The 27,407-nt window shown below is 39.9% G+C and overlaps 1 protein-coding gene across 3 annotated transcripts in view; it reads left to right on the forward strand.

Annotated features, from left to right (window-relative positions):
* DGKB (diacylglycerol kinase beta) overlaps positions 1–27,407 on the forward strand; it is a 500,939-nt gene that overhangs the window by 237,673 nt on the left and 235,859 nt on the right. For all 3 annotated transcript variants that reach the window (XM_043541125.1, XM_037890594.2, XM_043541126.1), the window contains 3 exons: positions 3,814–3,899; positions 6,934–7,023; positions 15,408–15,568. In XM_043541125.1, the coding sequence (XP_043397060.1) occupies positions 3,814–3,899; positions 6,934–7,023; positions 15,408–15,568 (337 nt within the window). The remainder of the gene's footprint in view (positions 1–3,813; positions 3,900–6,933; positions 7,024–15,407; positions 15,569–27,407) is intronic.

The following is a 27,407-nucleotide window of genomic DNA, read 5'->3' on the forward strand; positions in this document are numbered from 1 at the left end:
GTAAGTGGCTGAGATCACCTGGAAAGGGGAGAAACCGATGGGGTCATACTCTTGCTTCAATGGAAACCTACTAAAATCTATCTCCAATTTACTCTGAAGAAGTAGTACCAAGGGTGAGCTTTCCTCTTCTTCCCCTCTCCACCCTCCCCCATCCATATACTGTATCAAGGTAAAAACGCCAACTGTATTTCTGTATGTGACTGAGATATTAGGTTACATTACTTACAAGTAGCAAAGACATGAAAGAGCTATACAGGTCATCTGAGATATGTGCAGGTAAAATCTGAGTACAGTAGAACCTCATAGTTACGAACATCAGAGATATGAACTGACCAGTCAACCACACACCTCATTTGGAACCGGAAATGCACGATCAGGCAGCAGCAGAGACCAAAAAAGAAAGAAAAGAAAAAAGCAAATACAGTACAGTATTGTGTTAAATGTAAACTACTAAAAAATTAAAGGGAAAGTTTTAAAAAAAGATTTGACATGGTAAGTAAACTGTTTTTATGCTGGTTTCATTTAAATTAAAATGGCAAAGGCAGCATTTTTCTTCTGTATAGCAAAGTTTCAAAGCTGTATTAAGTCAATGTTCAGTGGTAAACTTTGAAAGAACAATCATAACATTTTGTTCAGAGTTACGAACAACCTCCATTCCTGAGATATTTGTAACTCTGAGGTTCTCCTGTATGTGGCTTATGCTAGACTTTAGAGACAAGTTGTTTTAGAGAATATATTAGAGTTTTCAAACATTTGTTGGTTCAGTACTATTTTATTAGCCCTCCACCTGTAAAGCCAGCCTGTTTAGTTACCATGAATGTACAGATCTTAGAGTACCTTGCTTGTACAGGTTTCCGAGTGAAAGTAATAGTAGTAATTTAGTTTTAATAATGTTAAAAACAGTTTTTCTATCGATCAGATTTTTGAAATTATCTGGAATTAGAAATTAATGCTGTAGCTGACAGTACATACACAAAACGGATAAAGTGATGACAATAATAATAATACAAAGCAAAAAATGTGATTAGAAAACAACTCAACTGCAATGAGTATTTAATATTGCTTTCCTTTTCCATACATCTGCCCTGGGAAAAACTATTTTTAAAACCTGTTCGGAACACCATGGTTTGAGCCACAAGAGCTGAACCAGTTTTTAAATTGGTTGGAATTTTGTAGACTAGGCCCTTGTATTTCATTCTCTTTTTGGCTCTTTGACCTTTTCTGCACTAGAGAGATATAGCATGCTAATTAACATTTTACTTTATCAGTTGATTGTGACACACCTTGCATTCATACACACAACTCTTCAGTACCACCCATGCTAAAGTACCAGGCCAAGTAGACTGTGTGTTATCAGGGTCAGTACTATCTGATCTTACATCATTCCAATCTCAGCAACTTCTCTGCCATTATGGTTGCAGACTGGTGGTAGTCCTCAGCTATTATCCCATACTGCAGTGCTGATCTTGTGAAGTTTCCATGCAGAAAACGTTACTTCCAGGAGCTGAGCAGGAACTGTGTCATAGGTATTTAAAGGCCATTATATCTGAAATGTTCATTATATAATGAGCCACTTCCTCAAGCAGCTCCCAGAAACAGCGGCATGTTCCCGCTCCAGCTCCTATGTGGAGGTGCAGCCAGGCAGCTCTGCGCATTGCCCTGTCCATAGGCGCTGCCCCTGCAGCTCCCATTGTTTGCAGTTCCCAGCCAATGGGAGCTGTGGGGCAGTGCTTGGGGCAGGGGCAGCATGTGGAGCCCTCTGGCTGCCCCTATGGATCAGAGCCGGAGTGGGGACATGCCGCTGCTTCCAGGAGCCATGTGGAGTGGGGCAAGACCCTGCTCCCGCTCCCCGGCTGGAGCACCAGAGCAGGGCAAGCCCCGGACCCTGCTTCCTGGCAGGAGCTTGAGGGTCGGATTAAAATGTCTGGAGGACCAGGTGTGGCCCCCGGGCTGTAGTTTGCCCACCAGTGCTCAATACAATGGTTGTGTAAGTCTGAACATAGAGAATTGAAATGGCTGAAACAATACATACATATGCAATTTTGTTGGAAAACATAGATGCATTATAAATTAAGTATTTTATATTTTTATATAATTGTGGCTATTATAGGTAAAGCAATGATAACTGGACAATTTTCTGAGCAAATTAAGGATAATAGATGTGATTCTCATGTACAGTAAGGCTTGTTTTATTGTTCTGACAGTGCACAGTACACTTAAATTAAGTGTAAATTTACTTCCACTTTAAGGCCCCTTTATACTGCTACAGTGGTGTAAAGGGGCCTTTGTATAAATGAGAATCAGGCCCAACATTTCCGTCAAACTGTTTAAAAAATCTGTTTTGTGGATTGGAGGCTATAGGTGCAAGTAATATGCCAGTTGACTAGAGAAATCTTGATAGACCATATTTATACCTTCCTTCAAGCTATGTTAGCAAATCCATCCAATTCTTTATTTACAATGACGACTGTTACTGTGTTTGAGTGAAACCATATGGGAACCATATGGGAACTATTATTAACCATTAATGCAGGATTGAAAATTGTATTTGTAGTTAATGGGCTGTATGTATGCTTCATTTATCCAAAGCCAGAAGAAACATTATGGGAAGTTCCTGGGTATAACTGTAAAGGTTCACCGTTTGGAGAAGTTCTGTGTATCGATATAAGATACTTCAGAGTAGACCTGAACATTCATTCAGAATATGACTGGTTTAAAATACTTCTGTATTTATATGTTCCAATTATATTTATTTATATTTGTGTGTTTTGGGGGAGGTTACAAGCAAAACTGAAAATTAAACCTGTGCATTAACGTTTGCGACATGTGCACAATCACTTTAGCACTGTAGCTTCTTAACATTTGTCCTGCCATGATTTATTTGGAGGACTAAGTGAAGGTTACAGGATTGGGCCCTTAAAAACAAACAAATCTAGGATATTTGAGTCTTCCTGCCTGTTTTCATGTGTAATCGTTCTAAATTATGTATTTGATGACTTATTGAGTATGTGCAAAAAGAAAAGGAGTACTAGTGGCACCTTAGAGACTAACCAATTTATTTGAGCATGAGCTTTCGTGAGCTACAGCTCACTTCATCGGAAGCAACGTGGCTGCTACTCTGAAACCTGAATATGTGCAGGATATTTTTTGATGAGTGAACAAAACATTGTTTGTGTTTCGTACTTTGGAAAAGAATAAGCTATACCACCAGCAAAAATGATGTGATGAACAAAAAGCTGCTACAAGTATGAATCATTGAACGTGGACGTTCTTCGATCGTTAAGCTACAGCTATTTTAAAGTTTTGTTTTGGTTTATTTTGCAGTGGTCTGGGGGTGCACATAGCTATTGCCTAGGTGTCTCAAAGTAGATATAGAAAAGGCATTTTTTAACCACGTGCCTCAGATAAAAATCACTTTTTAAATAGGACAAATGCAGAATTTTAGACCCATGGATTCCCCATTCTTTCCACAGACAGACTGATTCAAATGTTTCATATTCAGACTTCTTCGATTTGTAAAATACTACAGTGTTCTAAACTCAAGAATTAATGTGTTCTAATAATCTAATTAGATTTATTGGATAACTTTTTGTTGGATCGTATTTGTTTTCTGCCTCAAAAGAAAAAAATCAGTGTTATGGATACAGGTGATTTTTACTGGGAACTGTTAAACTTCCCAGTTTTTATTATACGAAGCATGTATTTCTTTTATATGACAAATCACAAAGATTAGGCATCATAAAACTGAAAGACTCACAATGTATAACTGCTTATATTTAAATTAAACAAGTACATTTACTTATTATTTTGCAGGTTAAATTTTTTCCGAGATGTTCCTGACTTCCAGGTACTGGCATGTGGTGGAGATGGAACAGTGGGTTGGATTTTGGATTGCATAGGTAATGAGGAGGTTTATTTATACTTGCTCTTGAGCTGTTATGTTTTGGAAATCCCTTTATAAGGCTATATATCTTTTTTTATCAGCTTGTGGAGCCAACAATTTTAAAACAACATTTCAGTCACTTTAAATGCTGATGGTCAGACTCTTTGAAGTATGAAATGCATTAGCTTTTAAAAATTATTGTAATTGAAAATAATTAACATCTAGAATACCTGGGTCACTAATTCCCATCTGGTATTACTTGGGTATCTACAGATTAGGGATGGTAGAATTTGTTTAATTTTTGCTTCTGTCTCCTTTCTTCAGCCTGAATCGAACGGGAGCCATTTTCAAAGTTTAGGGCAGTTCCTGCAAGTTCCCTTTGGTCATCCCCTCCTTTCTATTACCATATTCTTGCTTTCTCTCTGTGACCTCCCAAATACCTTTGACAGGGTCTGTTTCATGGTAGAGTAGGTCTCCAGTCTCTGTGTAATGCCTCACTGGCAATGCTTTATTTAAAAGTTTAGATTCCTATAATCAGTCAGATATTGTACATTTTGGAATGATCGAATGAAGGAGCCCCTGAGGTCATGAAATTTGAACTTTGTGAACCACTCAAGGCTTATGGGAGAAAATTGAGACTATTGGCACCTAGTGATTGATTATTCAACCCTAGGAAGGCTCCAGAGAAAAGAGTTGGAGGTATGTGGTATTGGAGGTCATGAAAAGAGAGTGCGTGTTGATGGGGGAAGGCAGTAAGGGAGTCAAGTTGGAGTTTTGATTAGGAGTGCTGGCTAGTGTGTGCTGTTGGGAGGTGTGAGGTAAGGCAAATGGACCACAGAACCTTTTGAAGTTAAGGGCAAAGTAGAGAAGACACCTTTCTAAACGAGATAAAAAGGTTTTGTAAAAACAAAATTGCCTAATAGCCATAAATCATTGTACCGCAATGATAAACATATTGCTGAAAGTGTAAAGTTTCTAAACTCTTCTCCTGTCATTAGGTAGTCACGGGGAATGCCTCAGATTTCCATGCAGTTTCCCTTCTATTATAGTGGAATTATCTCAACAAAATATTGTATTTTGGCTAAATATTGGCTTCCACAGCTTTGAGTAGTGCAGTCTTAGTAAGCAGGTTTTGGTTCAATCAAGCTCACTGATGCCAGGAAGAGATTATGATAGCCACAAGCTATGTACGTAAAGTTTAGGAAACTATCTGCTCTGAGAAATAAATATGCTCTTCATTTGGAAATTCTTTCTCCCTCTCATGTCCCCCCCCCCCCATCTCCACTGCCCCCAACATAAAAAGGAGTCATAGTTTGGATCAAAGCAAGAGAAAATCCCAAATCTTTATCTAAGCAGTTTGAGCCTTTTAAACTGAACTTTTATTTTTTTCTAAAAAGCTTAGGGTTTTAAAATCCACTTGTAAATACCAAATCCTCCACAAGCTTTCTGCAAAGATGACAGATAAATTGATAAAATAACACCGTGTTCCCCTCAGATCTACTGGATGTGTGAACTGGTGAAAATTACGGTTAGTGTGCACTTCAACCTGTGTAATCAAATAGCTGATTAGAATAATAGAATATCAGGGTTGGAAGGGACCTCAGGAGGTCCATCTAGTCCAACCCTCTCTCAAGGCAGGACCAATCCCCAACTAAATCATCCCAGCCAGGGCTTTGTCAAGCCTGACCTTAAAAACCTCAAAAGAAGGAGATTCCACCACCTCCCTAGGTAACGCATTCCAGTGCTTCACCACCCTCCTAGTGAAAAAGTTTTTCCTAATATCCAACCTAAACCTCCCCCACTGCAATTTGAGACCATTACTCCTTGTTCTGTCATGTGCTACCATTGAGAACAGTCGAGATCCATCCCCTTTGGAACCCCCTTTCAGGTAGTTGAAAGCAGCTATCAAATCCCCCCTCATTCTTCTCTTCTGCAGACTAAATAATCCCAGTTCCCTCAGCCTCTCCTCATAAGTCATGTGTTCCAGTCCCCTAATCATTTTTGTTGCCCTCTGCTTTTGTTGCCTTTACGTTATTTTTGTTGCCTTTACCTTGTTCATGCAAATATCAGTTTAGGACTAGGCGTAATGCTAGTAATAATGCTGTTCATTACTACTAAATGTGTTTTGTGCACTGTCATTTGAAATTATTTGTTGTTTTGTGTTGCTGTAGTTGTGTATTTGAAATATGTGTATCTCTTAAATATTCTTTCTGAGTGAAATTTACTCCATTTCAAAGGGCCACAAAAGCCTGTCCACTCTGTGATAACCCTTTGTTGGGGTGTGGGTGTGAGTGGAGCATGGAACTTTGTTTGGGGTGGGACTGCTGGATCTATGCTTATATCTTATGGATGCAATGAAAGGGGTATGTGTGGAGTCAAAAACTACTTGTGTTCCAGCCTGTAAACTTTCAAAGTACTGGTTTTCATACATAAAGCCCTCAACATTTTAGTCCCAAACTAACTTAGAGGCCTGATCACCGATCTCTGACTGAACACATAATCAGTGCTTATCCTGAATATTGGAACTTGATTTCCCAAGCTTCCGGGTGCTGGTTCCAGGGCACTTAGGGTGGTGGAGCCTCGTGGAATTCGCTCCATGTGGAAATACAATTAAACATAAACTTGGCCACTGTAAGAAAAATCTACAAGGCTCAATTCTTTGCACATTCTCAGCTGATTAAATTCTGCTTTTCTAGCTGAGCGGTAAAGCTGAAAGCAACAGGGAGCATGGTGTTCAGTCTTAATGAGATCTTCAGTATCTCTGTTTAAGACAGATACCACATTCATGGGTGCCAAAAATGCCTGTAATAATAATAATAATGTAATTATAGATTGGAATAGTAGTAGTTGTGGAGGGGCTGCACTGCAGCCAATAAAATGCTTGTCTGTGGAGGGTAGAGTTTCCTTTGCAAAGCATGTTTCACTGAACTGTTAAATCAAAATCTAACCTGGTTAGCTTATCCATAATTTTAAGTACTACATGTACAACTTAATTTTGGCTTATCAGTTTTTTATCCCTTTGATTGTGTATTTTTTTTCTTTATTCACAGAGAAGGCAAATTTGCTTAAACATCCTCCAGTTGCTATTTTGCCTCTTGGGACTGGCAATGATTTAGCAAGATGTCTGAGATGGGGAGGAGGTAAACATGAGTTAAAATATATTGCATTATGTAGTTAAAAAAGAAACAGAAGTTTACTGACAAAATCTACTTGCAACATTGATTTCTCTCTTATGATGTGTGAAGACCCATCGCCAATTTTATTTCTTTTGCCTCTTGGAATGAATTGTGAGTGTAAATATGGAGTAAAACTAGATTTTGGTCTCTAAATGGCACATCAAAATTCCTTATGGATAGTAAGGTCCATATTCTATTACTTTGCTTGTAACTCCCATTTCTGTCAATCAAAGCTCTATAGACTGAAGGAGAGTACAATATGATCATGAAGGTTTAAAGTAGCCTGGCTTTGTATCACCTTTATTGCATTTATTCACATGATGAGTACCTGGTAAAAGAGTAAGCTTAAATGTAGGGAGAGGGTTTACTTCAAATGGCTAATAGTTTATTGTTTTCAATATTTTCAGAAACATTAAAGAAAAATGCAAGTGTCAGGCCACACTAAACTATTAGCTTTGATATGACTATTCTTTGTTGTTCATTGCCTCTTCTCTCATCCCGGTGAAGATTCAAGACAATCAGCATGTTGGTGCCATCTACCAGAAAGCAAGGAGGCAAAGAATAGTGAAAGCAAGAGGATATGTAAATCTTTTCCTGGAAGCATGAAACCTTCCTTTCAGCTCTTTTAATAACTGCTTTCCATCCATGGGAGGATGAAAAGAGAAGAGCAAGCACAACCTGAAGACAAGGGACAAGAATAGGAAGGTTTCAGAGTAGCAGCCGTGTTAGTCTGTATTCACAAAAAGAAAAGAAAAGGAGTACTTGTGGCACCTTAGAGACTAACAAATTTATTTGAGCATAAGCTTTCGTGAGCTACAGCTCACTTCATCGGATGCATTCAGCGGAAAATCCGATGCAGTGAGCTGTAGCTCACGAAAGCTTATGCTCAAATAAATTTGTTAGTCTCTAAGGTGCCACAAGTCCTCCTTTTCTTTTTAAGAATAGGAAGGACTCAGCCAAGACTAAGCACCTGTCTGGTGGCTGTATCCCAGCTGCATAGGCTCACAACATCAGAAAGAATGTTGGAGAGACCCCTTCATGGGATCCAGCTGTGCAAGCTTTCTCTCAGCAGGGGACTAACAGCTCTAGCTCAAATTTCTTATTCCCTCTAGACCCATGGATTTGATCTCAACCTGCTGGTGTCCAGTGGATTTAGTTTGGGATCCAATGCTGATTCCATTTCAACTCTCCCTCAGTCATTTCAGTCTGAATGCTGCCCTGTTTCTGGTGCTCTTTCAGCTTCTGCTGCTCTTTCCTTCTGTTTCCCTCACTTCTCATGCTTAAAATATAAGTAATTTACAGGGATTATTTTATCTTCCCCCTCTTCTCTATCCTTCATTGGTTCCTGGGTGCAGATCTTTGTAACCCCACTCGAGTGTTGGCAAACTCTTCTGCAATGCAGTGGCTTTTATTCCTGCTCTGTGGAGAGTGCTTCTAGGCACTCTTTGCCTCCTGCAGCTGTCTTTCTCACTTCTGCAAAATTGGTCATAGGCGGAAGGCTATCTTGATTTCTGTTTGGGTTTTCCTCCTCATTACTGGGTGTGCATGACCCCCACCCCAATATTTTCCACTTATGGAAACCTCAGAGAACCATGGCCTCCTCCACAGGAGCAGGAAACAGGACCCCTACTTATGAAATCCAAGGCAAGCTTATCATTCGTGCCCTCTAACAGGTATGTAAGTAGGCAGTGAGTTGTGGGACAATGACTCCCTCAGATCTCATGACCCCTAAACCTAGACTTCATCTGTCAATTTGCTGTCAAAAATAGCTCTCCTTAGCAGGCACCCCTTCAGCACAGCATGCACATTGCTAGCTCCTGCCTGCATTCCTTTATATATTGGGCGCTGTGAGCACAGCTCCCACGTCTGGTCTTTCTTTGGGATCCTATTTCTGTTTTCTAAAAGAGTAGGCAATAAATGAGTATCTTGATTTTCAGATGTGCTGAGTTCCTGCAGCTTCCAGTGGGCCTGATGCAGCTCAGCTTTGTCTTACAGAGCAAGATAGTTTAGGTTTCACAAGGTTAGCTGCCTCCATCTCCACAGGGGCTGCAGCTCAGATTCACTTTCCCTTCCATCTTACTAATTGCAAGTGCTGGGTCCACAGACTCAAGTCTCTACATTCTTGCCCTCTGACCAGTGAGAGCAGGAATCTAGAACTCTAGGTTCCAGATCCACAGAGGAGTTAGGCACCTAAACCTAAGAGGTAGATGCCTAAGCCCGTTTTTTAGGCACAACTGACATCCACAAAACTCCTGCTTGGCTGCCACCTAACTGTGTAGGTGCCTAAACTCACTCAACGCCTACGTTTTTGCAGTAAAAGTTCCCTGGCGCCTATGTTCCTGCCTCTAGGCATGCACACTGCTGCCTCATTCTAGGAGTCTGGATGCCTGTCTCCTGCCTAATTCCCAGAGTGATCCACAAACCAAGGAAAGACAGGTGCTCCTCTGCCTAACTTGCATGCAGCGCCTGATACAGTATGCATGCTTACGTAGAGGCCACCTAATTCCACAAAACATAGCTGGGCGGGGACTTCCCTAATAATCTTTAGCCCAGTGGTTAGGGAACTTCACCTAGCATGTAGGAGACCCCCAGTCCTTCCTCTGCCTGATGAAGAGAAGGGATTTAAACATGGGTCTCACACTTCTCAGGTGAGTTCCTGAAGCACAGGGCTATAGGACATTCTGATGTGGGTCCCCTTCAATCTCTCCCATTGACATTGTTCCATTTTAATTAAATAATTGAACAATTAAATATTAATTGGGCCAGAGAGAGAGTGAGATTGACCCTATAGCCTACTGGTCAGAGCATTTACCTAAGAGGTGGGAGATCCCTGTTCAAATCCCTTCGTATTAGGGAAAGGGGGGACATAAACTGGGGTCTCCCAATCCCAATCTAACCACAGACTAAAGGTTATAAAGGAGATCCTCCTCCCTTCCCTTTCTTCTCTCACCTGTTTTATGTGGAGTTAGGTGTCCTCTGAGCATGCATACCAGGTCAGGCCCTGCATGCAAGTTAGACAGAGGAACACTTATCTTCCTGTAGTTTGTGGATCGCTAGCAGAGATAGGCACCTTCCTGCACCCAGGAGATAGGTGCCTATCTCTGAGAGAGGGAGGCGGGGCTTAGGACACACTCCTCTCATCAGCATCTCAAATTGGCTAGCTTGGGCAGCTCCCCGCCTAGCGTGCTGGCAGTTCAAAGGTGCCCTTCTCTCCTCATTCACTCTATATGGAGCTTACAAGCCTGACTCAGTCTTTGTGGATGACAGTGTTCTTCCTGTGATGCTCCAGACACTGAACATCGCAATGCCTAAGTCCTGGATCTAGGTTTCTCCATCCTCTTTTCCTTTGTTTAATAGGAATTTCTGTTGGTCTCTGATACTGGGGGGGGGAGGGGGAGGAGGCTCATCTTCCTAATCCTTCTCTCCTTAGAGGCTGTTTTCCCTCCGTTTTTTCTGTTCTAGCTCAGGCAGATTGTATTGTCTGTTGGTTCATTTGGAACTGCTGTTCTCTTGTCAGTCACTGGGTGAAGTTCATTTTAGTTCTTCTACTCCATGGTGACAGGTTGCCCTTCAACTGTGTGTGTGTGTGTTTCTTTGCTGTGGTATCTCTCCCCATCAGAAGGCTCTCTGGAGAAATCTCAATAGCTTGCATGCTACAATGCTCCCTTTTGAGTTACAATGTCTGTTGAATATCCAGACATTTCAGGGACTTTTTAGCTTCCTCTCTGGTGCCTTTTTAGTGCATGATAACTGTCCACTTCCCAAGCCTTAGACAGAACAACCTGGTAGGTCAGGCTTACCTTCTCCCTAATTCCTGCTTAGACAGTCCCTCTTGATGGAAGATATTTTTAAATCATTTGCCTTTGCTAATGGAAAGAGGTAAAAATAACTATGACATTGTTTAAAAATATTGATGAACATTTCATCCCCAAAAAGGATTTGATGCATGAATCAGCATGTTTTTATCAAGTGTGCAAAGGTCTGGAGAAGGAATGGAAGCCTTGATAAATGGTCCTATATAAGTAAGCAGAACATCATTAAGGTATCAGTAGGGAAGAATACCAGAGAAATTGTCTAGAAGGTGCAATTTTAAATAAAAAGAGTTTTATTAGACTTCTCAAAAACCTTACCCAGCCCCCTTCAGCCAAACATTTTGCTACAAACTTAGAGACAGTATGCATATCTCATGCTGCTGTGTCTGAGGAATGGAATACCACATTTCAGACATTTTGTTCTTAAAGCATCCCTGTTGATGTCCTGTATTTTCTATCTTTAAAGTTAATGTGTTGGAGTTGGAGATGTCTAATACAGTGTTTCTCTCAGCTTCTATGACCATTCTTACTGATAGCCAAAACTTCCTCTATAGATTTTTTGAGGTCTCTGTATTGTCCCTTAGATTTGCTGCTCTTGTTGATTTTCTACAGAGGTTGGACTTACCTCTCCTCTTAGATTCTTTACTTGTAGACCTCAGACCTAACCATCATTTTTTCCAGATCAGCATTGAGTATACTGGGGGAGGTGGGGGAGTGGGAGAGAGCGAGAACTGCTTTTATCTGTGATGCAGTGAGAGCTATGGCAAAGGTCTTAGTAGGTCAATGTCTTGTTCTATAATATTTTGCATTGTATAGCACCTTCTCTCTTTGCATCTTAGAGAACTTTTTTCAAATATTAATGAGTCAGTTCTCACACATCACCCAGAGGTAGATTATTGTGTCCCTGTTTTGTCAATGGTGAGCATGAGGCATGGATGTGTGGGGTAACTTGCCCATTGTCTCATGGGAGGTATGTTGCAGTGCTGCTTGCGACAGAGCCTTATATGGCTCATGACTTTGTCTGTATGGAGAATCAGACGTTGGCTTCACTTTACGAGCTCCAGACACTCTTTTCCTCAAAAGCATTGAGTGCAGCCCCATGCCTCAGTTCTCAAATCTATTTTTTTTCTCCAGTGTGAGAGGGAATGAAAGGGGATCCAGTTTAGACTTCTGTTCCCTTATCCTTGGGGAAAGGAAGTTAAATTAAGAGGCATCCTTTCTTTTTATGCCATCTGTAAGGATCTTTTTCAGTGTTTTGATCTGTCTCCAGATCCCATGACAAGTATTCTGGTCTTAGGCCTTACACCCTCTTACTGGGATCCCTTCTGTGGGACAGGTAAAAAGAGTTTATCCCTTTCCTAAACTCCCTTTAATTCCCTGGAAGTTATGCAAGATCAGAGTTTAGAGTGGACAAGGCAGTCGCTATTCAGGTTTTTCCCACCTGGCCTTGTAGATTCTGCCCTCCAAGTCCCTGGATCTAGTGATGGTGCACATGTGGACCCTTTCAATCTGCCCTGATTTCCTCTTCCAGGGCCTAGTCCCCTACCTCAACTCTATCTTCCTCTACTTTATGGCCTTGAGGATGAATGAAACAAGTTCATAGAGAAAGGAAGTATATTGACTTTAATACCTGCAAGCCATTGATCAAGAACATTAATCATGGGTCTTGATGGCCTTTTTTAGTTGCTGTGAATGCAGGCATACCACACCTTCAAGCTTTTTGTTCAAAAAGTCTCACAGTTTCTTTTATCTGAGGTCATCAGTGCCTGAAATTCCCCTCTCTATATTCAGGTTTCAGCTATCTTGGCCAGAGTTAAATGGGATTTTTCATGCCATATTGATGCCTCCATTTTTAAAAATGCCCTCTTCTTATGGGAACTAGTTTTCAGAAATGTTAGCGCTCAATGAGACTTGCCAACTGTGGTCCAGAATTGGGATATGCATGAAAAGTTTTCTTGCATTTGTTGACTGTGAAAGTGGCTCTATTAATTGTTATACCCCTGTTCAGCATATTGGATAATTATTATACTTCCTAATTATCACTGTCCAGTTGTCACTAGCTCTAGATCGATTTTGGAATTCCACATGAATGAGTATGTGGTCTTGCCAACCCTCTGTTTGAATCCCTCCAATTCCTTTGAGAAGAAACTTTTTCTGGATGTAAAAAGAGTCCCTAGATTTTACCTGCACCATATACAGCCCATGAGAAGGGTGAAGAGTCTGTCCATTCCCATGAACCAAGGCATAGGTCTCTGGATTCCATGCAGCTGTCAGTTGTTGACTAAAGTCAATTATTAATCTGATTTGTAAATGGGGAAGACTCCACCTCTGCCAGTGAAAGCCCACTGTACTCTGGGTATATTTCTTCCTCCTGTGCTGAAAAGGCCAACATAATTTCAGTGGAAATGTGCAAGGCCATTACATGGTTCTTGCTTTCCACTTTAATCATATACTGTCTATCTTAGATACCCATCACCAGAGTGTGAGTGCCTTCTACTAGGAGAACATTAACAGCAGAGGCAAACTTAGCTTGTAAGGCTCCCCAAACCAACCCCCTCTGACGCATCTGTGTGCTATGTCTGATGATTATCTGGAATCTCCTGCAAGATGGAAGAAGATGGGGACAAATAACAATGGAAAATTACTCACTTGTGATTAAATTTGTCAAGTTCCCTCCTCTTCTCCCATCCGGCAACCTTCTCTCTTTTCCCTTGTTCTGAGTTATCCCATCTGGACTGAGAGATATCAGTTTGAAATTTACTGATCAGATGGTGGGAAGAGTCAGTGCTCTTTATTCTCGGTCTTTCACTATTCTTTGCCTCCTAGCTTCCTGGTAAACAGCACCATAACACTGATTTTCTGAACCATCCAGAGGATGGGAGAAAAGATGAGACCTCTGCAAACTGAATTTCCGGTGAGTGATTTTCCCTTCTCAAAGATACAGACTCTTGGCATGGAGTATAAATAGTGAAACAAGTAACTGTGGTACTCAGAGAATCAGATGCACTGCTGCTGTATGTGGAGGGTGGCAATATATAGCTATGCCACTACATACCAATGTAGATCACAAATGAAATAGTCTAGGAGGGGTTTGAATGGCTTTGGACACAGTCATTGCAACTGTTGGACTTTGCACCAATCAACGGATGTGGTTGCCTGTGTTCATGGCAACTACTATCTGCAGATTGGTTCAAAACATTCACACCTACTTGGTTTTAAAACTAATGGGGGTCTCAGATCTGATGTATTTGCAGAGATAAAAATAACTGTTGGTACTCGTCACCCTCTACCATACCTTTAACAGCAAGTAGACCCATTGCTTGGTTTGGACATACATTTTTACTGCTGAAACTGGTGGTGACCCAGCATGGACATACTCTTGTCTACGTGCACTTAATCTTGCTTTGGAGAAGGAGTAAATCTATGGATCTAGGGTTGCTGCTGCACAGCCATTTTGTCTGAACAACATATGAAGTTGGTCAATGAAGTCCCCTTTTCCCTGTTGTGCAGGGTGTAGCTTCTTGGGCCTCTGCAGATGGTAATTAAGTCCATTTCTACCCAATACAATGTATGGTGCAGTCAGTATTCTAGTGGAGGGCCTATTTAGTTACCAGAAGTGCCAGGCAAGTGGTCTACTCATAGGAGTAGTCTTCTATATCCACAGGATCAGGCCTAAGGTATGTGCCCATTGGGAAGAGGAAGGGAGGATGCATAGAATAGAAGTGGATGCACCATACTTCATTTATTATACTAACACCACACTTTATTAGGGTTATGCTAAGTAACCCTATGTTCGTGAAAAATCACTGCTATAATTTCTATTTAGAAAACACAGATTTCTATTTAGAAAGCACACAGGGACTTGTATTGCTGCTGTCAAAAGCTGAGCACACCAACAGCGAAGTGACTCAACGTCTGGATGAACTTTCCAGACTGTAATCAAAATATGGAAAACCAGTTAATCTGCTGATCACTATCCTTCTCAGTTCGGAATGGTTTCCAGGCATTTGGTTGTGTTACCACAAATCTCTTTGGAAACTTTGACAAAAGCGATAGACACATGAACAGAAGTTTTAACTCCTCAGCATACTGTCATACTTTCTTAGGGCACTGCCTCTGCTCTTTTAACCTCTGTACGTATATTTTGAAATGAAAGTATTTTACATGTTAACATTCACTGTATAGCATAAACAGCTACAAAGTTTAGCTTGGTGGCGTCTGAATACAATCAGGTAACTGCTGGAAAATTCCAGTTAGTAGATCAAATCTGCTCACAGTTACACTGAGTGTAAATCCAAAGTCTATTGAAATCAGTGAAGTCATTTTAAGTTTATATTGATATGGCTGAGTGCAGAAGTTAGCATTGTATTTACATTTCCCTTAATTATAGTTACTGGAAGATTGGTAATGGAGAAAAATATAATTCTGTGCTTCAGGTTTTATATGTGCAGATAAAATTTTCCTAACTAGGAATGGGGGTAATATCAGCAGAGTTTGTCACATTTATTAAAAATCATCATGTTCACCCTTTGCTAGGATATGAAGGTGAGAATCTGATGAAGATCTTGAAAGACATTGAGAACAGCACAGAGATCTTGCTGGACAGATGGAAATTTGAAGTCATACCCAATGATAAAGATGAGAAAGGCGATCCAGTGCCTTACAACATCATCAATAATTACTTTTCTATTGGCGTGGTAAGAAAGTCATGCTTAGCCTTCAGTGATATTTTTTTCTGTTCTGAATAAATGTATGCATGCATGTCTCAGAGTGAAGAATGACTGGCTAGAGATCATTTATGATGTCATTTTGCTAGTAAAATGAATACATAGGTGACTGACGACGATTTGCATAAATTTACTTTCACATTCAAACTAGAATTATTTTTCAGAATCTTCCACCCACCTATGTATAGAGGAGAAAGTCATGTTGTTCTTAATGGTGTGATGAGCAGCTGCAGTTCTAAATTAGGAGTGTCACTATAAAGACCCCATAAAATATAAAAGAAGACTAAGCATTATTAACCCCTCTTAGTCACCTTGTCTGTTAATATTCACACATTCAAAATCATACTGAAGAACAGTGGGGGGGAGGGGTTCATTAGTACTTCTTTAAGTATGCTGCTTCTTCCCCTTCCCTCTCCTTTACTCTGCTATCAGATCATCAGTGTAGTTCTCAAATAAAGAGAATCTTTTTGGTTCAATCCCATACATGCGAATTCACAGAATCTTCCATTCTGGAAAGTACTTTGCACAACTCTTCATTTCTTCCACATTGTGGCCTGTTTCTGCTCCATGGGAGTCAAAGCTGGGGGGTGGGGTGGGGGAGAGAGATTGCCATAGGCTTTATTGAAAGTAGGATTTGGTCCCTAGGTTTATTGGATCACCAGTAGGTGGTATGCGTTGTTCTGAAAGGTTCATTCTTAGTACAGGCACTGCTAAGTCTGACTTTTCCCACATCTTCACAGTGTTTTAAACGAATGTCAGTCCAGGTGGCAAAGTTATCCATTATTTGGATAATGCAACAGCTTCCCTGATAAGTGACCCAGGATATTTGGCCTTTCTTTCTTCAGAGGAGCCCTGGATGGTCCACAATCTGCTCTCAAATTTTCTGGGTCTCCCCTTTTTAGCACAGGGGATCTGTGTTCTGTTTCTGTGAGGGCAGAGACTCTGCTAGCTACCAGGCCTCTTCCTGGGACTCAGAAGCTCAACAGCTGGCTCCCTTCCTAGGGCTCCCCACTACTGAGGAGAAGTGCTGCTCCAGCCCAAATCAGCTCCTTAACCCCTTCCACCCTGGTGCGGTGTTTATCCACCCCATCATAGGGACAGAAGAGAATGTTAAGTATGTAAGCAGGTTATGCTATTCATGTTTAATTTTGCTACCTCATATAAATGTGACAAAAGGGATATTAAGATAAACAGCTTCCCAATTAAGGGTGATATAGTGTGATTATGTATAGGAACTTAGAACTCTACTTTCAGGAAATGCTTGATGAGAGAGAATAGCACATGTGGAGGAAGGAAACAAGTCTGAATGCTGCACTGTCTTGGCTTTTTCTCTTTTCAAGCCTGAACACTGAATGCATACCATTTTCACAGGAGACAGCAGAAAAGATCCCAGCAGCTCAGGGTGGCTCTGCACCCTTCTCCCCTCTTCCCTCTTGTGGAAAGTGGGTCAGCTCCTCCTCTCTCCTCCTTTAATCCTTCAACATCAGGCCTGGGAAGGAGTAGAAGGAGCCACTTCTGGAGTTTCTCTGCCCCAGGTTTGGGGCTGGGAGTTAAAGAGCTCCTGGAAATGGTCTCCTCCAGGGCTGGGGCTGGGGATAGTGAAGACACTGCTATGGCGATGGGAGAGCTTCTTCTGTTGGCATAGTTAATCCACCTCCACGAGAGGCGGTAGCTATGTTGACCGGGGCAGGGCAGGGGGGCTCTCCTGTTGACATACGCTGTCTACACCAAGGGTTGTGTTGGTTTAACTGCGTCGCTCAGGGGTGTGGATTTTTCACAAGTGACATAGTTATCCTGATGTAAGTATATAGTATAGACTTGGCCTAAAGAGCTCCTGGAGCTGTAGAGGAGCGAAGGTATGTGGAGGCAGCAAGGAACAGATGGTGGGGGGTTGGCAGGGGGTGCAGAATTGATGTGAGGATGGATGGGCAAAGTTGATGTGGGGCTGGGGACACACAAATTAATTGATGGAGCTCCGAAGGGGTACAGTATCGATATGGGCGGGGAGTTATCATTAATTGATATGGGGTTGGGGGATGGGCAGATGTAAGCCTGGTGGAGTGTCATTGGATGATCCGAGGAATGGAAAACCTGTCTTATGAAAGGAGACTTAAAGAGCTTGGCTTGTTTAGCCTAACCAAAAGAAGGCTGAGAGGAGATATGACTGCTCTCTATAAATACATCAGAGGGATAAATACCATGGAGGGAGAAGAATTATTTAAACTCAGTACCAGTGTGAACACAAGAACAAATGGATATAAACTGGCCATCAGGAAGTTTAGACTTGAAATTAGACAAAGGTTTCTAACCATCAGAGGAGTGAAGTTCTGGAACAGCCTTCCAAGGGAAGCAGTGGGGGCAAAAGACATATCGGGCTTCAAGACAAAGCTTGATAAGTTTATGGAGGAGATGATATGATGGGATAGCCTAATTTTGGCAATTAATTGATCTTTAACTATTCATGGTAAATAGGCCCAATGGCCTGTGATGCGATGTTAGATGGGGTGGGATCTGAGTTACTACAGAGAATTCTTTCCTGGGTGTCTGACTGGTGAAACTTGCCCACATGCTCAGGGTTTAGCTGATGGCCATATTTGGGGTCAGGAAGGAATTTTCCCCCAGGGCAGATTGGCAGAAGCCCTGGGGTTTTTTCCTTCCTCTGCAGCGTGGGGCACGGGTCACTTGCTGGAGGATTCTCTGCACCTTGAAGTATTTAAACCACGATTTGAGGACTTCAATAGCTCAGACATAAGTTAGGGGTTTTTTACGGGAGTTGGTGGGTGAGATTCCATGGCCTGTGTTGTGCAGGAGGTCAGACTAGACGATCATAATGGTCCCTTCTGATCTTAGTCTATGAATTAATTAGTTGGCATTTTGGGACTTTGGGGAAGCTGTAAGCCCCACACCATTAGGCAGCACTTCATACAGATTTTTGTAATTTGATCTCCCTCAGGTCTTCTAGTAGGAACTCCTGAGCAAGGGCCAAAATCACCTTATTCTGGAGAGTTGGCAACACTGTAACTACCCTGGCTGGGATGATTTAGTTGGGGATTGGTTCTGCTTTGAGCAGGGGGTTGGACTAGATGACCTCCGGAGGTCCCTTCCAACCCTGATATTCTATGATTCTATGATACCCCACACATGCTGGGGATGAGCAATGGGAGTTCGGAAATCAGAAGACAGATCAGAAACATAACATTATTTTTTAAAAAAAACCAAACATCTCATAATTTTGGGGGTCTGACTCAAGATCTTTCAACTTTTGGAGTAGACATTTCTGCTTCCTCGAGGTGTGTAGCAGTTGGAACACTAAGAACTCCTGGTGACAGCCCTCTTTGGAACAAGGATCACCATACCCATCTCAAACACACAATTGATTCCGGAATGAGTATCCTTCAGCAATATCCAGTTTTGTTGGACCATCAAAGGGAATTTTGCATTCACTGATATCTTATATTTATTATGCAAACAATGTGAAGTTGTAGAAGTGGGTAAGTAAACAAATAGGGTTTTCTTAGAGTGACATAAATGACAGCAGCCTAAACAAGAATAAATTCAGTGTATGCATTTGTGTAGCTCCAATTGACTTCAGTTGTAGCTCCTCATACACCGTTATTTTATTTTGCATTTATGTATATAATGCTACTGTAGGAAATTGTGCTAAGATTTGTGCTAAGATTAGACTCTTACACTGGGAATTCCAAAAGCACACTTAGCACAGTGGCAACCATTGTGTATAGTTGCATTTAATTGAAATGCAGGGCCGGCTACCTTCCTTTCACACAGGGTATATTGAGGTCCAAATGGAACCTTGCGACAATGCAAAAATGTTTAAGTTTTACCATTCTGATTTGGTGGCATTGTAAACACACTTAGCACCAGTGTAAGTACAGGTGCAGAAGATTGGTAAATTTGTGACTTTATCTCCAGATGTAGAACTAATGGTCCATGTGCAAATGGCAATGCAAGTACTCAATCAAACTGAATCAGATTTCTTTGCTAATACCAACAGATACTCAGCCCTAATGCCAAAACAGTGCTTGTGCTAGTCAAGCACCTTAGCCCCGTTCTGTTTTCACAACATGCAATATTGATTTCTTAACAACTCTTAATCATCCTAGTAAATTCTAATTTGGATAGTTTTCAACCAAAAAAATCTGCATTGCAAGTATATATGAGTAAGGCAGTGAGAAGATTCAAAAATATCTGGAAATATTCTCCAGGTTCCATGAGAAACAACTCAGTAATACATGCTGTTTAAAAAAAAAAAAAAGAAAAAAAAAGTCATCATAATGAGTGGAAGCCTCATTCATATTAGTACTGTTGATGAACTGAAATCAGTATGTGTTTCCTGCAAAATTGTCAGAAGGTAGCAAAGGTTCACAACAAAGACAAGTGTACTTTTACGATACATAATATATTACCAACCAAATGCACTATCAAATAGATATTTGCCCAGTCATGATTTACTATTCCTCACCTTTAGCAAGTTACTAACAGCCTCTTATTCTGCCAATGTAAAAAAAAATATGACTGCTTACTTCTTATAATCATAAAGTTGAAGTTATGGTTCTAGCTCCCCATCACTATCTCCTAAGTTGTCAGCATCCTCTTCCGTTACATTTTCTTCATTCGTTTCAGCAGAAGTGAAGGAAAATCTCAGTTAAAACAACTTGGGGGCATATTTTACTCTTGTTCTATATGCGGACTTCCTGCTGACATCTATGAGACATTTATGTAGAGACAGGAGTTTTAATCAAAGGGCTAATATAGATTTTAGTCAATAATGGCAGAATCTAAATATGATAGTCATCTAGCTGACAGTAATGGTCTCACAGTCTACTGTTCAATCTTGTACTCCACCTACCTCTTTCAGACTATACTGATTTCTACAAAGTACGATATTATCACTCATAATATTCAGGTACAGTATTATTTTTCGGTTTGTCTTGACATGGGTTCATGGAAAATAGATCCTGTCAAACAAATGTGTTACATATTACAAGTTTGGTTGATAAAGATAATGGTGTTGATGTAATATACTTAGCCATCTGTAAGGTTTTTGATTTGGTACCTCACAACATTTTGATTAAAAAAGTAGAACTATATAAAATTAGCATGGCACATATTAAATGGATTAAAAGCTGGGTAAGTGACAGGTCTCAAAATGTAACCATGCACAGGGAATTTCATCGAGTGGGAGTGTTTCTAGTGGCGTCCAGCAGGGATCAGTTCTTGGCCTACACTAGTTAATATTTTTATCAGTGACTTGGAAGAAAGCATAAAATCATCACTGAAAGTTTGCAAATCACACAAAAATTGGGGGAATGGCAAATAACGAAGACGACAGGTCACTGACTGAGAGCGATCTGGATCGCTTGGTAAGCTAGGCACAAACAAACAGTTTGCACTCTAACATAGGTAAGTGTAAATGTATACATCTAGGAACAAATAAATACTAGGCAATACTTATTAGGCAATGGAGGACTATACCCTGGGAAGCAGTGACTGAAAAAGATTTGAGGGGGGGTGGAGAATAATCAGCTGAACATTATCTCCCTGTGCAACAGGAGAATCTTGTGCAGGAGTTAGAGAGGTTTTCTTGCCTTTATATTTGACACTGGTGTGACTGATGCTGGAACACTGCGTCCAGTTTTGGTGTTCATAGTTCAAGAAGGATGTTGATAAATTGGAGAGGGTACAGAGAAGAGCCACGAGAATGATTAAAGGATTAGAAAACCTGCCTTGTAATGGTAGATTCCAGGAGCTTAATCTATTTAGTTTAACAAAGGGAAGGTTAAGGGGTGACTTGATTAGAGTCTATTATTATCTAGATAGGGAACAAATATTTGATAATGGTCTCTTGAGTTTAGCAGAGAAAGGTCTAACGCAATTCAATGGCTAGAAGTTGAAGCTAGACAAGTGTGAGCTTAAATCCCATTGATGAATGTGAGATTCATGCACATGCTTAATTTAAAGCCAGTGCTTAAGTGCTTTGCTGAATTGGAATGAACATAAACGTGTGCTTTAGTGTTTGCTGAATCAGGGCCAAAATGTGTACCGGTTGCTAATAGAATGCTATGATATTTTGCATTATTTCTCTATCAGAAAGAAGATTACACTACAAAATAAACAATATTATCCCTCTGATACAACACACTTCAGATTAAAAAAAGAAAGAAAGCTAAATTAGAAAAAGAACAGTTCATCTATTAACAAATGTGGATTTTTATAAAAAGTGCCATATTAGTAAAGGGTAAATCATATGCTAGACCTAAATCCTGCAGCCTAATCTTCATGAGTGAACCCCTTGCACCCATGCAGAGTCTTGTTGATGGAGATGGGGCTCTGACGTGGTCCCGGAGTCCATTCATACAGATCCTGTTGTAGGGTAGAGCCTTGAAATGATTGCCTCAAATACACAGTTGTGTTAGTCTGATCTTTAACTGGCTTGTTTAATTTGACCATTAAAATGATTAACTCATTTAACAAATTTCACTTGTTTGGTTGGATGAATTGTCCTTACTCCACTTCGGCTTTTTCACTACAGCTGATCAATTTCCATTTATTTAACAAAAAATAGCTTTTTTGACCTACGCCAAAAAAAAAAAAATTCCCAACAAGAAAAGAACAGAAGTTGAAAACTGAATTCCTTTGGTAGACATTTTCAGTTTTTGGTTAATTTTTTTTATATAAATATGTTAGGTTTTGTCAGACAAGAAGAAGAAATGAACTATAAAGGCTCTTTATACACCCCACCCAAAAAAGTGGTGGTGTTTTTTGGAAACCCCAAAAATGTAGTAAATTCTGGGGATATTTTTTTCAAAATTTCCCACACACAAAAATTGGCAGTTTTTAATCAGCTCTACTTCTAACATATGGAACCGCAGATCATTATAGCAGATAGGGATGGTAAAGACCTTTTAGACTGTCAGTCCATCTTTTTGCAAAAGAAGATAATTCCCCACAGCACATTTTCTAGTGTTTTTGTACAGTTTATTATAAAAAAAAAAATCCCAAGCAGTTGGACTTCTACCATTTCCATTGCTTATTTTTCTTGCCAGCAGGATATTCTTCCACAAAGTTTGCCAATTTTTCCCACCTTTTATTTACATACCATTGGTCCTTCATAAATCTCTATCACAGTCAATAATTCCTCTCCCCACTGTCCCAAAGTACTGTGTGTGCATGCATATTGTGTGCTGTCATGTACACATTATAATTACCTGAAAAGTATTGTAGGTTTGTACTGGGGGGGCTAACCGGACCAGTGTGTGCCTATAATGCCTGTTATTCCCCTTCATGCTAGCACTGAGGTGGATTGAATAACAGAAGAGATAAATATATGAGAGTTTGTGTGTGTGTGCGCGCACACGCATTCATGTGCGCATAAATATACAGAAGAACCACAATTTTACAAATACCAGTCTTACAAATGACCAGTTGTACCTAAACATTTTTCTCAATGCGTGGAAAAGCTCTCATAACCAGAAGTGATGAAGATAAAGAACAAGTCAACATCCCTTCACATTTTGATGCTTCAGTGCATTGAAAATTGTTTTGTAGTGGTTTAACAGACAAGAAGAAAGTGATGCAGTGCACCACACTGCAACTTATGTATCACATTTACCATAATTTTGAGATGTTAAATTTTATGCAATTTTCTATTTCATGAACTCCTCAATCCTGAATTAGATTAAAAAACTGTTCCTGACACCAACTTTTCCCTTGGTATTCTAAAGAAATGATCAATATTTGCTTATTATTGTTTTTATTAAACTTTCTACAAGTAGATTAATATATTGGTTTGCAGTTTGAACAAAAAATGGAAGTCTCTTCTTTTCAGATTTATGAGTAATGTATGCAATTTTTATCATTGATTGCTCATTCCTGTCATGTAAAATCATTCTCGCATCCCAGAGGCAAAGAAAAGAAGGTGAGTTGTTTCCTATAACTAGTAAAATCTATAAGTGGAACTGTTGGAAAAGCATGCAGCATACTCCTAAATCCTTGTCTTTAACTTGTAAAGAATTCTGAAAATACAATTTATAGAATTTTTCTGAGGTGGTTTATATTAAATTTAATGATTGATACATTTAATTGCATTAAATTAAATGTAGAGAGATGTTATGGATAGAAGTGTAGAAAATTAAACCTAAGCTTTTCTACTGTTTTTTATATCTAACTTTAATTTAGTTGGTAGAAAATTTGAAACTTGCAAAGTCCTTTTGTATTGTGCAGGGTTGGGCTTTTTGGATTTTTTGGTTTTGTTTTTTGTTTTGTATTTTTAAAGCTAGATGTTACAAAACAATTTAGCCAGCAACTACAGTGTCACAAGTGACAATGATAAATGAGAGTGGATGGCTAAAGACATTAATCTGCAACAAGATTAGAACACATCCGTAGGTAAATGCAACTAAATCAGCTATGTAGTGCATAATTAACTTACATATATATTAGTCTAAGTACAATATTACTCTTTATATATGTAAGGTATTGTTATCTCCGTATGAAATTTGTAATGTACTAAGTAAAGATGACCATTTTATCATAGTACTTCATTCATATTATTATAATGTATGATGTATATTCCTCTTGTTAATGTTATTCTTAGTAATTCTTGAAGGAAATGTGATGTCCTTCCATATATGGCATGTATGATTGGTTTTTTTTCATATATATAAGAAGAAAAGTGTGTGGAATTGTATCAAATCAGGGGACATTTCATCTTCCTCTAGTCCTTAGGCTGATTTCATAATTCCTCTTGTTAGTAATGGCATGAATTTTGTGAGTCCAAAAGAACGATAAAGTGAAGGACCAACAATAGCATATATCAAGGTCAGGAATATTGTGGGTAAGCAGGGAGTTTGGTCTTGAGTCTCACTGAGCTGTAGGTAAGAAGAGGCTCAGATAATAGAGAAAATGGCCTTGAAGAGGGAGGCAGAGATTGTGGGAGAAAATATGAGTGGAAATGGAGGTGAAGTAGAGAAATTAAGCCCAAGGAAATGTGTTTGTAGAAAAGAGCTTGGTGTTCAGAAAGTGAGCTAGTCATGATGAAACAGAAGATGAGAAACCGAACTGAAAGAGACAGACTGGCCAGAGAGAGAGAGAAGCTTGAGATTTGGCATGTAGAGAAAGAGGTAAAAAAAACAGACATAGAGCTGTGAGATCTGAAATGGGCATGACTGGGCACTCAAAAAAAAAAAAAAAAAAAGGATATCATAGGTGAGAACAGCATCTAAAACAGAACTTTGGGAATGGTACAAACCCAACAGACATGGGAACCAGGAAACAGAGAAAATTTATTCAAGAAAGAAAGAAAGATTTAGCCCTGGGAGATTTTTTATATGTGAGGATTTTTTCATGTCACAAAATGTATAATTATATATATTATTGATTTTTTTATTAATACTACGTGGGGGGAATGGGGATAAATATACCCTATTGTCTTAAAATCTCCAAGGGCCTAGAATTTGTTGACATTTGCATTATTTACATGGCTAAGGAGTTTACATTCTAACTGAAGTTCCAGTGGTACAAAAATATTCTTCATATCTCCAGAACTGCATGTTTTCTACATTTTTATGGCGAAATCCCAAAAGGAACATGATTTAACTAAAAGTGGGCAGATTTAGCCAAGAAACAGTTAGTTGTATGATACCATCTGAACCAGGTGGATCTAGAGGCAAATTACTGAACATAATTTATTCCAGGCCCTTGTTGGAACAATTTGTGCTCAGGAGACTCTGCAGACTCGCAGTCATTAGAGAGCTGCCTTGCTGTATGTGATTTTACAGTTCCTTTAGTTAAACTAGAGATCCACATGCAAAATTTATCACATCCTTTGTATTTGTGACAATTCCTGGAGGACTAAAGGTCCATAAAACCAATAATGGGTTACAATTATAGATAGATATATAGATATGGTTCTAATTGTGACAAGGATGCATTATTTTTAATGTTATATTAAATAAAACTTCTCCCATTTCCCTCCTCCTAGCTGTCTATATGTTCAAAACTTACACTTCTTTGTTATGACAAAATTATGACATGCACTTAAAATTCAGGTATTAATAATCATTATGTGACATGCTTCACTCAGAATTATGCCGCATGCACAAAAGTGCAGCCGCTTCTAATGCAAATGCTTTGGCTCACAGTGGTCAGATATATTGTAATTCTATGCTTTGTCTACATTGTCACTATATGGCATAAGAGAAATATGAGGAGGGATATATTTCTTTCTCACACGTATTCTCTAACTCTTGGACTCTTAAAGTTTCAGCCAAAGATTGGTCGAACTAATGTAATGCTAATTTCAATTGTTGTGCTAAACAATGTTACATTGACTTTAAAAAAATCTAGAGACCATTTTAAGAAGGATAGCTGGAATGAGGTGCATAAAAGAGTCAAAAGAAGAAGGTAAATATAGGGCAATCTATGTGAATATAAGAATAATAATATAAATAGGTTAAGCAGTGTATCTTTGCCAGGCACCATACGAGTACGATATCATGAAATATGTTTTATGGAAGCTCCATAGATAGCTTTGAGCTGAGTTTTGTGGTTGAATCCCTCCAATATATCTGAAGAATACAGCATATCCTCCCCAAAATTACAACGCTTCTTGGGTGCAGAATGAATTTTAATCAGTTAAGGAAAGGTCATACTCTGCTTTTGCATCTGAGCATCCCCCATCACTGCTACTACCATCATCACGTGTGTGGAGAGGACAGCACAGTGGGCAGGGCCAATTGATCAGGACACGCAAGAGAATGAAGACACAGACCCAAGGGTGGAATCAAGGCAACAGGCTCAAACTTTAACTTTAATCACACTAAAAGTGGGAGACCCTCCCCTGTAATGTATATGTTGTTTGGCTGCAGTGTGCCTTAAGCCATACAACCACAACAAATGAGAGCTGGCATCTTTAACTAAATCTCCCTGTTTACATATTTATAACATTACTGAAGACAGGATTCAGCTCTAATGTTGAATCCTCCTAATTTCCCACACAAGAGGGGTTGAGGGTGTAGATTAGCAGTGCTCCAGTCAGTAAAAAATGTAAGATCTCCCTGTGCTCCACAAGCTAATGGGGTCCATGCCAGCCAAAACCTGGGTCTTGTGCTCAGGTTTACCCCAGGAACTGGCCATCTAAAACTTCTTTCCATCACTGCCACAAGTTGCAATAATTATTATTCAATGTATATTACCACTTACTAACTTACTATGTATATTACCCCTTACTAATTTATTCAATTATCATTACTATCCATTATCCTCATCATCCTAACCAACCAGGCCTCTGAGAGGAAAGGAAAAAAAACAACAACCAGACATCTTGCCAATCTTGGCTAGAGGGAAAAACCTCATTTCTGGTCAGACCCAAAGCAAGCCTTGAAGCCCAGCTCTGATGTCCATGGCAGCATTTGGGCACCTAATGCAGGCCCAGGAGAGTTTTAACTGATGGAGAGGACTCAGAGGGAGCTTGTCAACTACCTCTCCTCCTGTGAACTAGCTTAATAAGTGACTGAAAGAGATGGAGATGGAGACCTTCAGCCTTTCCCCCACTCACAGGCAGGCTCCATGTGAGTTCTCAGCAAGAAGTGGAAGTGGCACAGGCTCCCAGAACACCAAAGGCACATCCTCCCATCTAACAAAGCCCATCTCCTTGCAGGACCAGTAGACCTCCTCCACCTCTACTAAGATGGGGTAGGGGAGAGGTGGGAGGCATCCTCATCTAATAAACCACAATGCAGAGGGAATCTTCAGGCAAATTAATATATCCTGTGTAATGCTTCCAATGGTG

This window comes from Chelonia mydas, chromosome 2, assembly GCF_015237465.2.
Source record: "Chelonia mydas isolate rCheMyd1 chromosome 2, rCheMyd1.pri.v2, whole genome shotgun sequence".
NCBI classification, from domain to species: Eukaryota; Metazoa; Chordata; order Testudines; family Cheloniidae; genus Chelonia; species Chelonia mydas.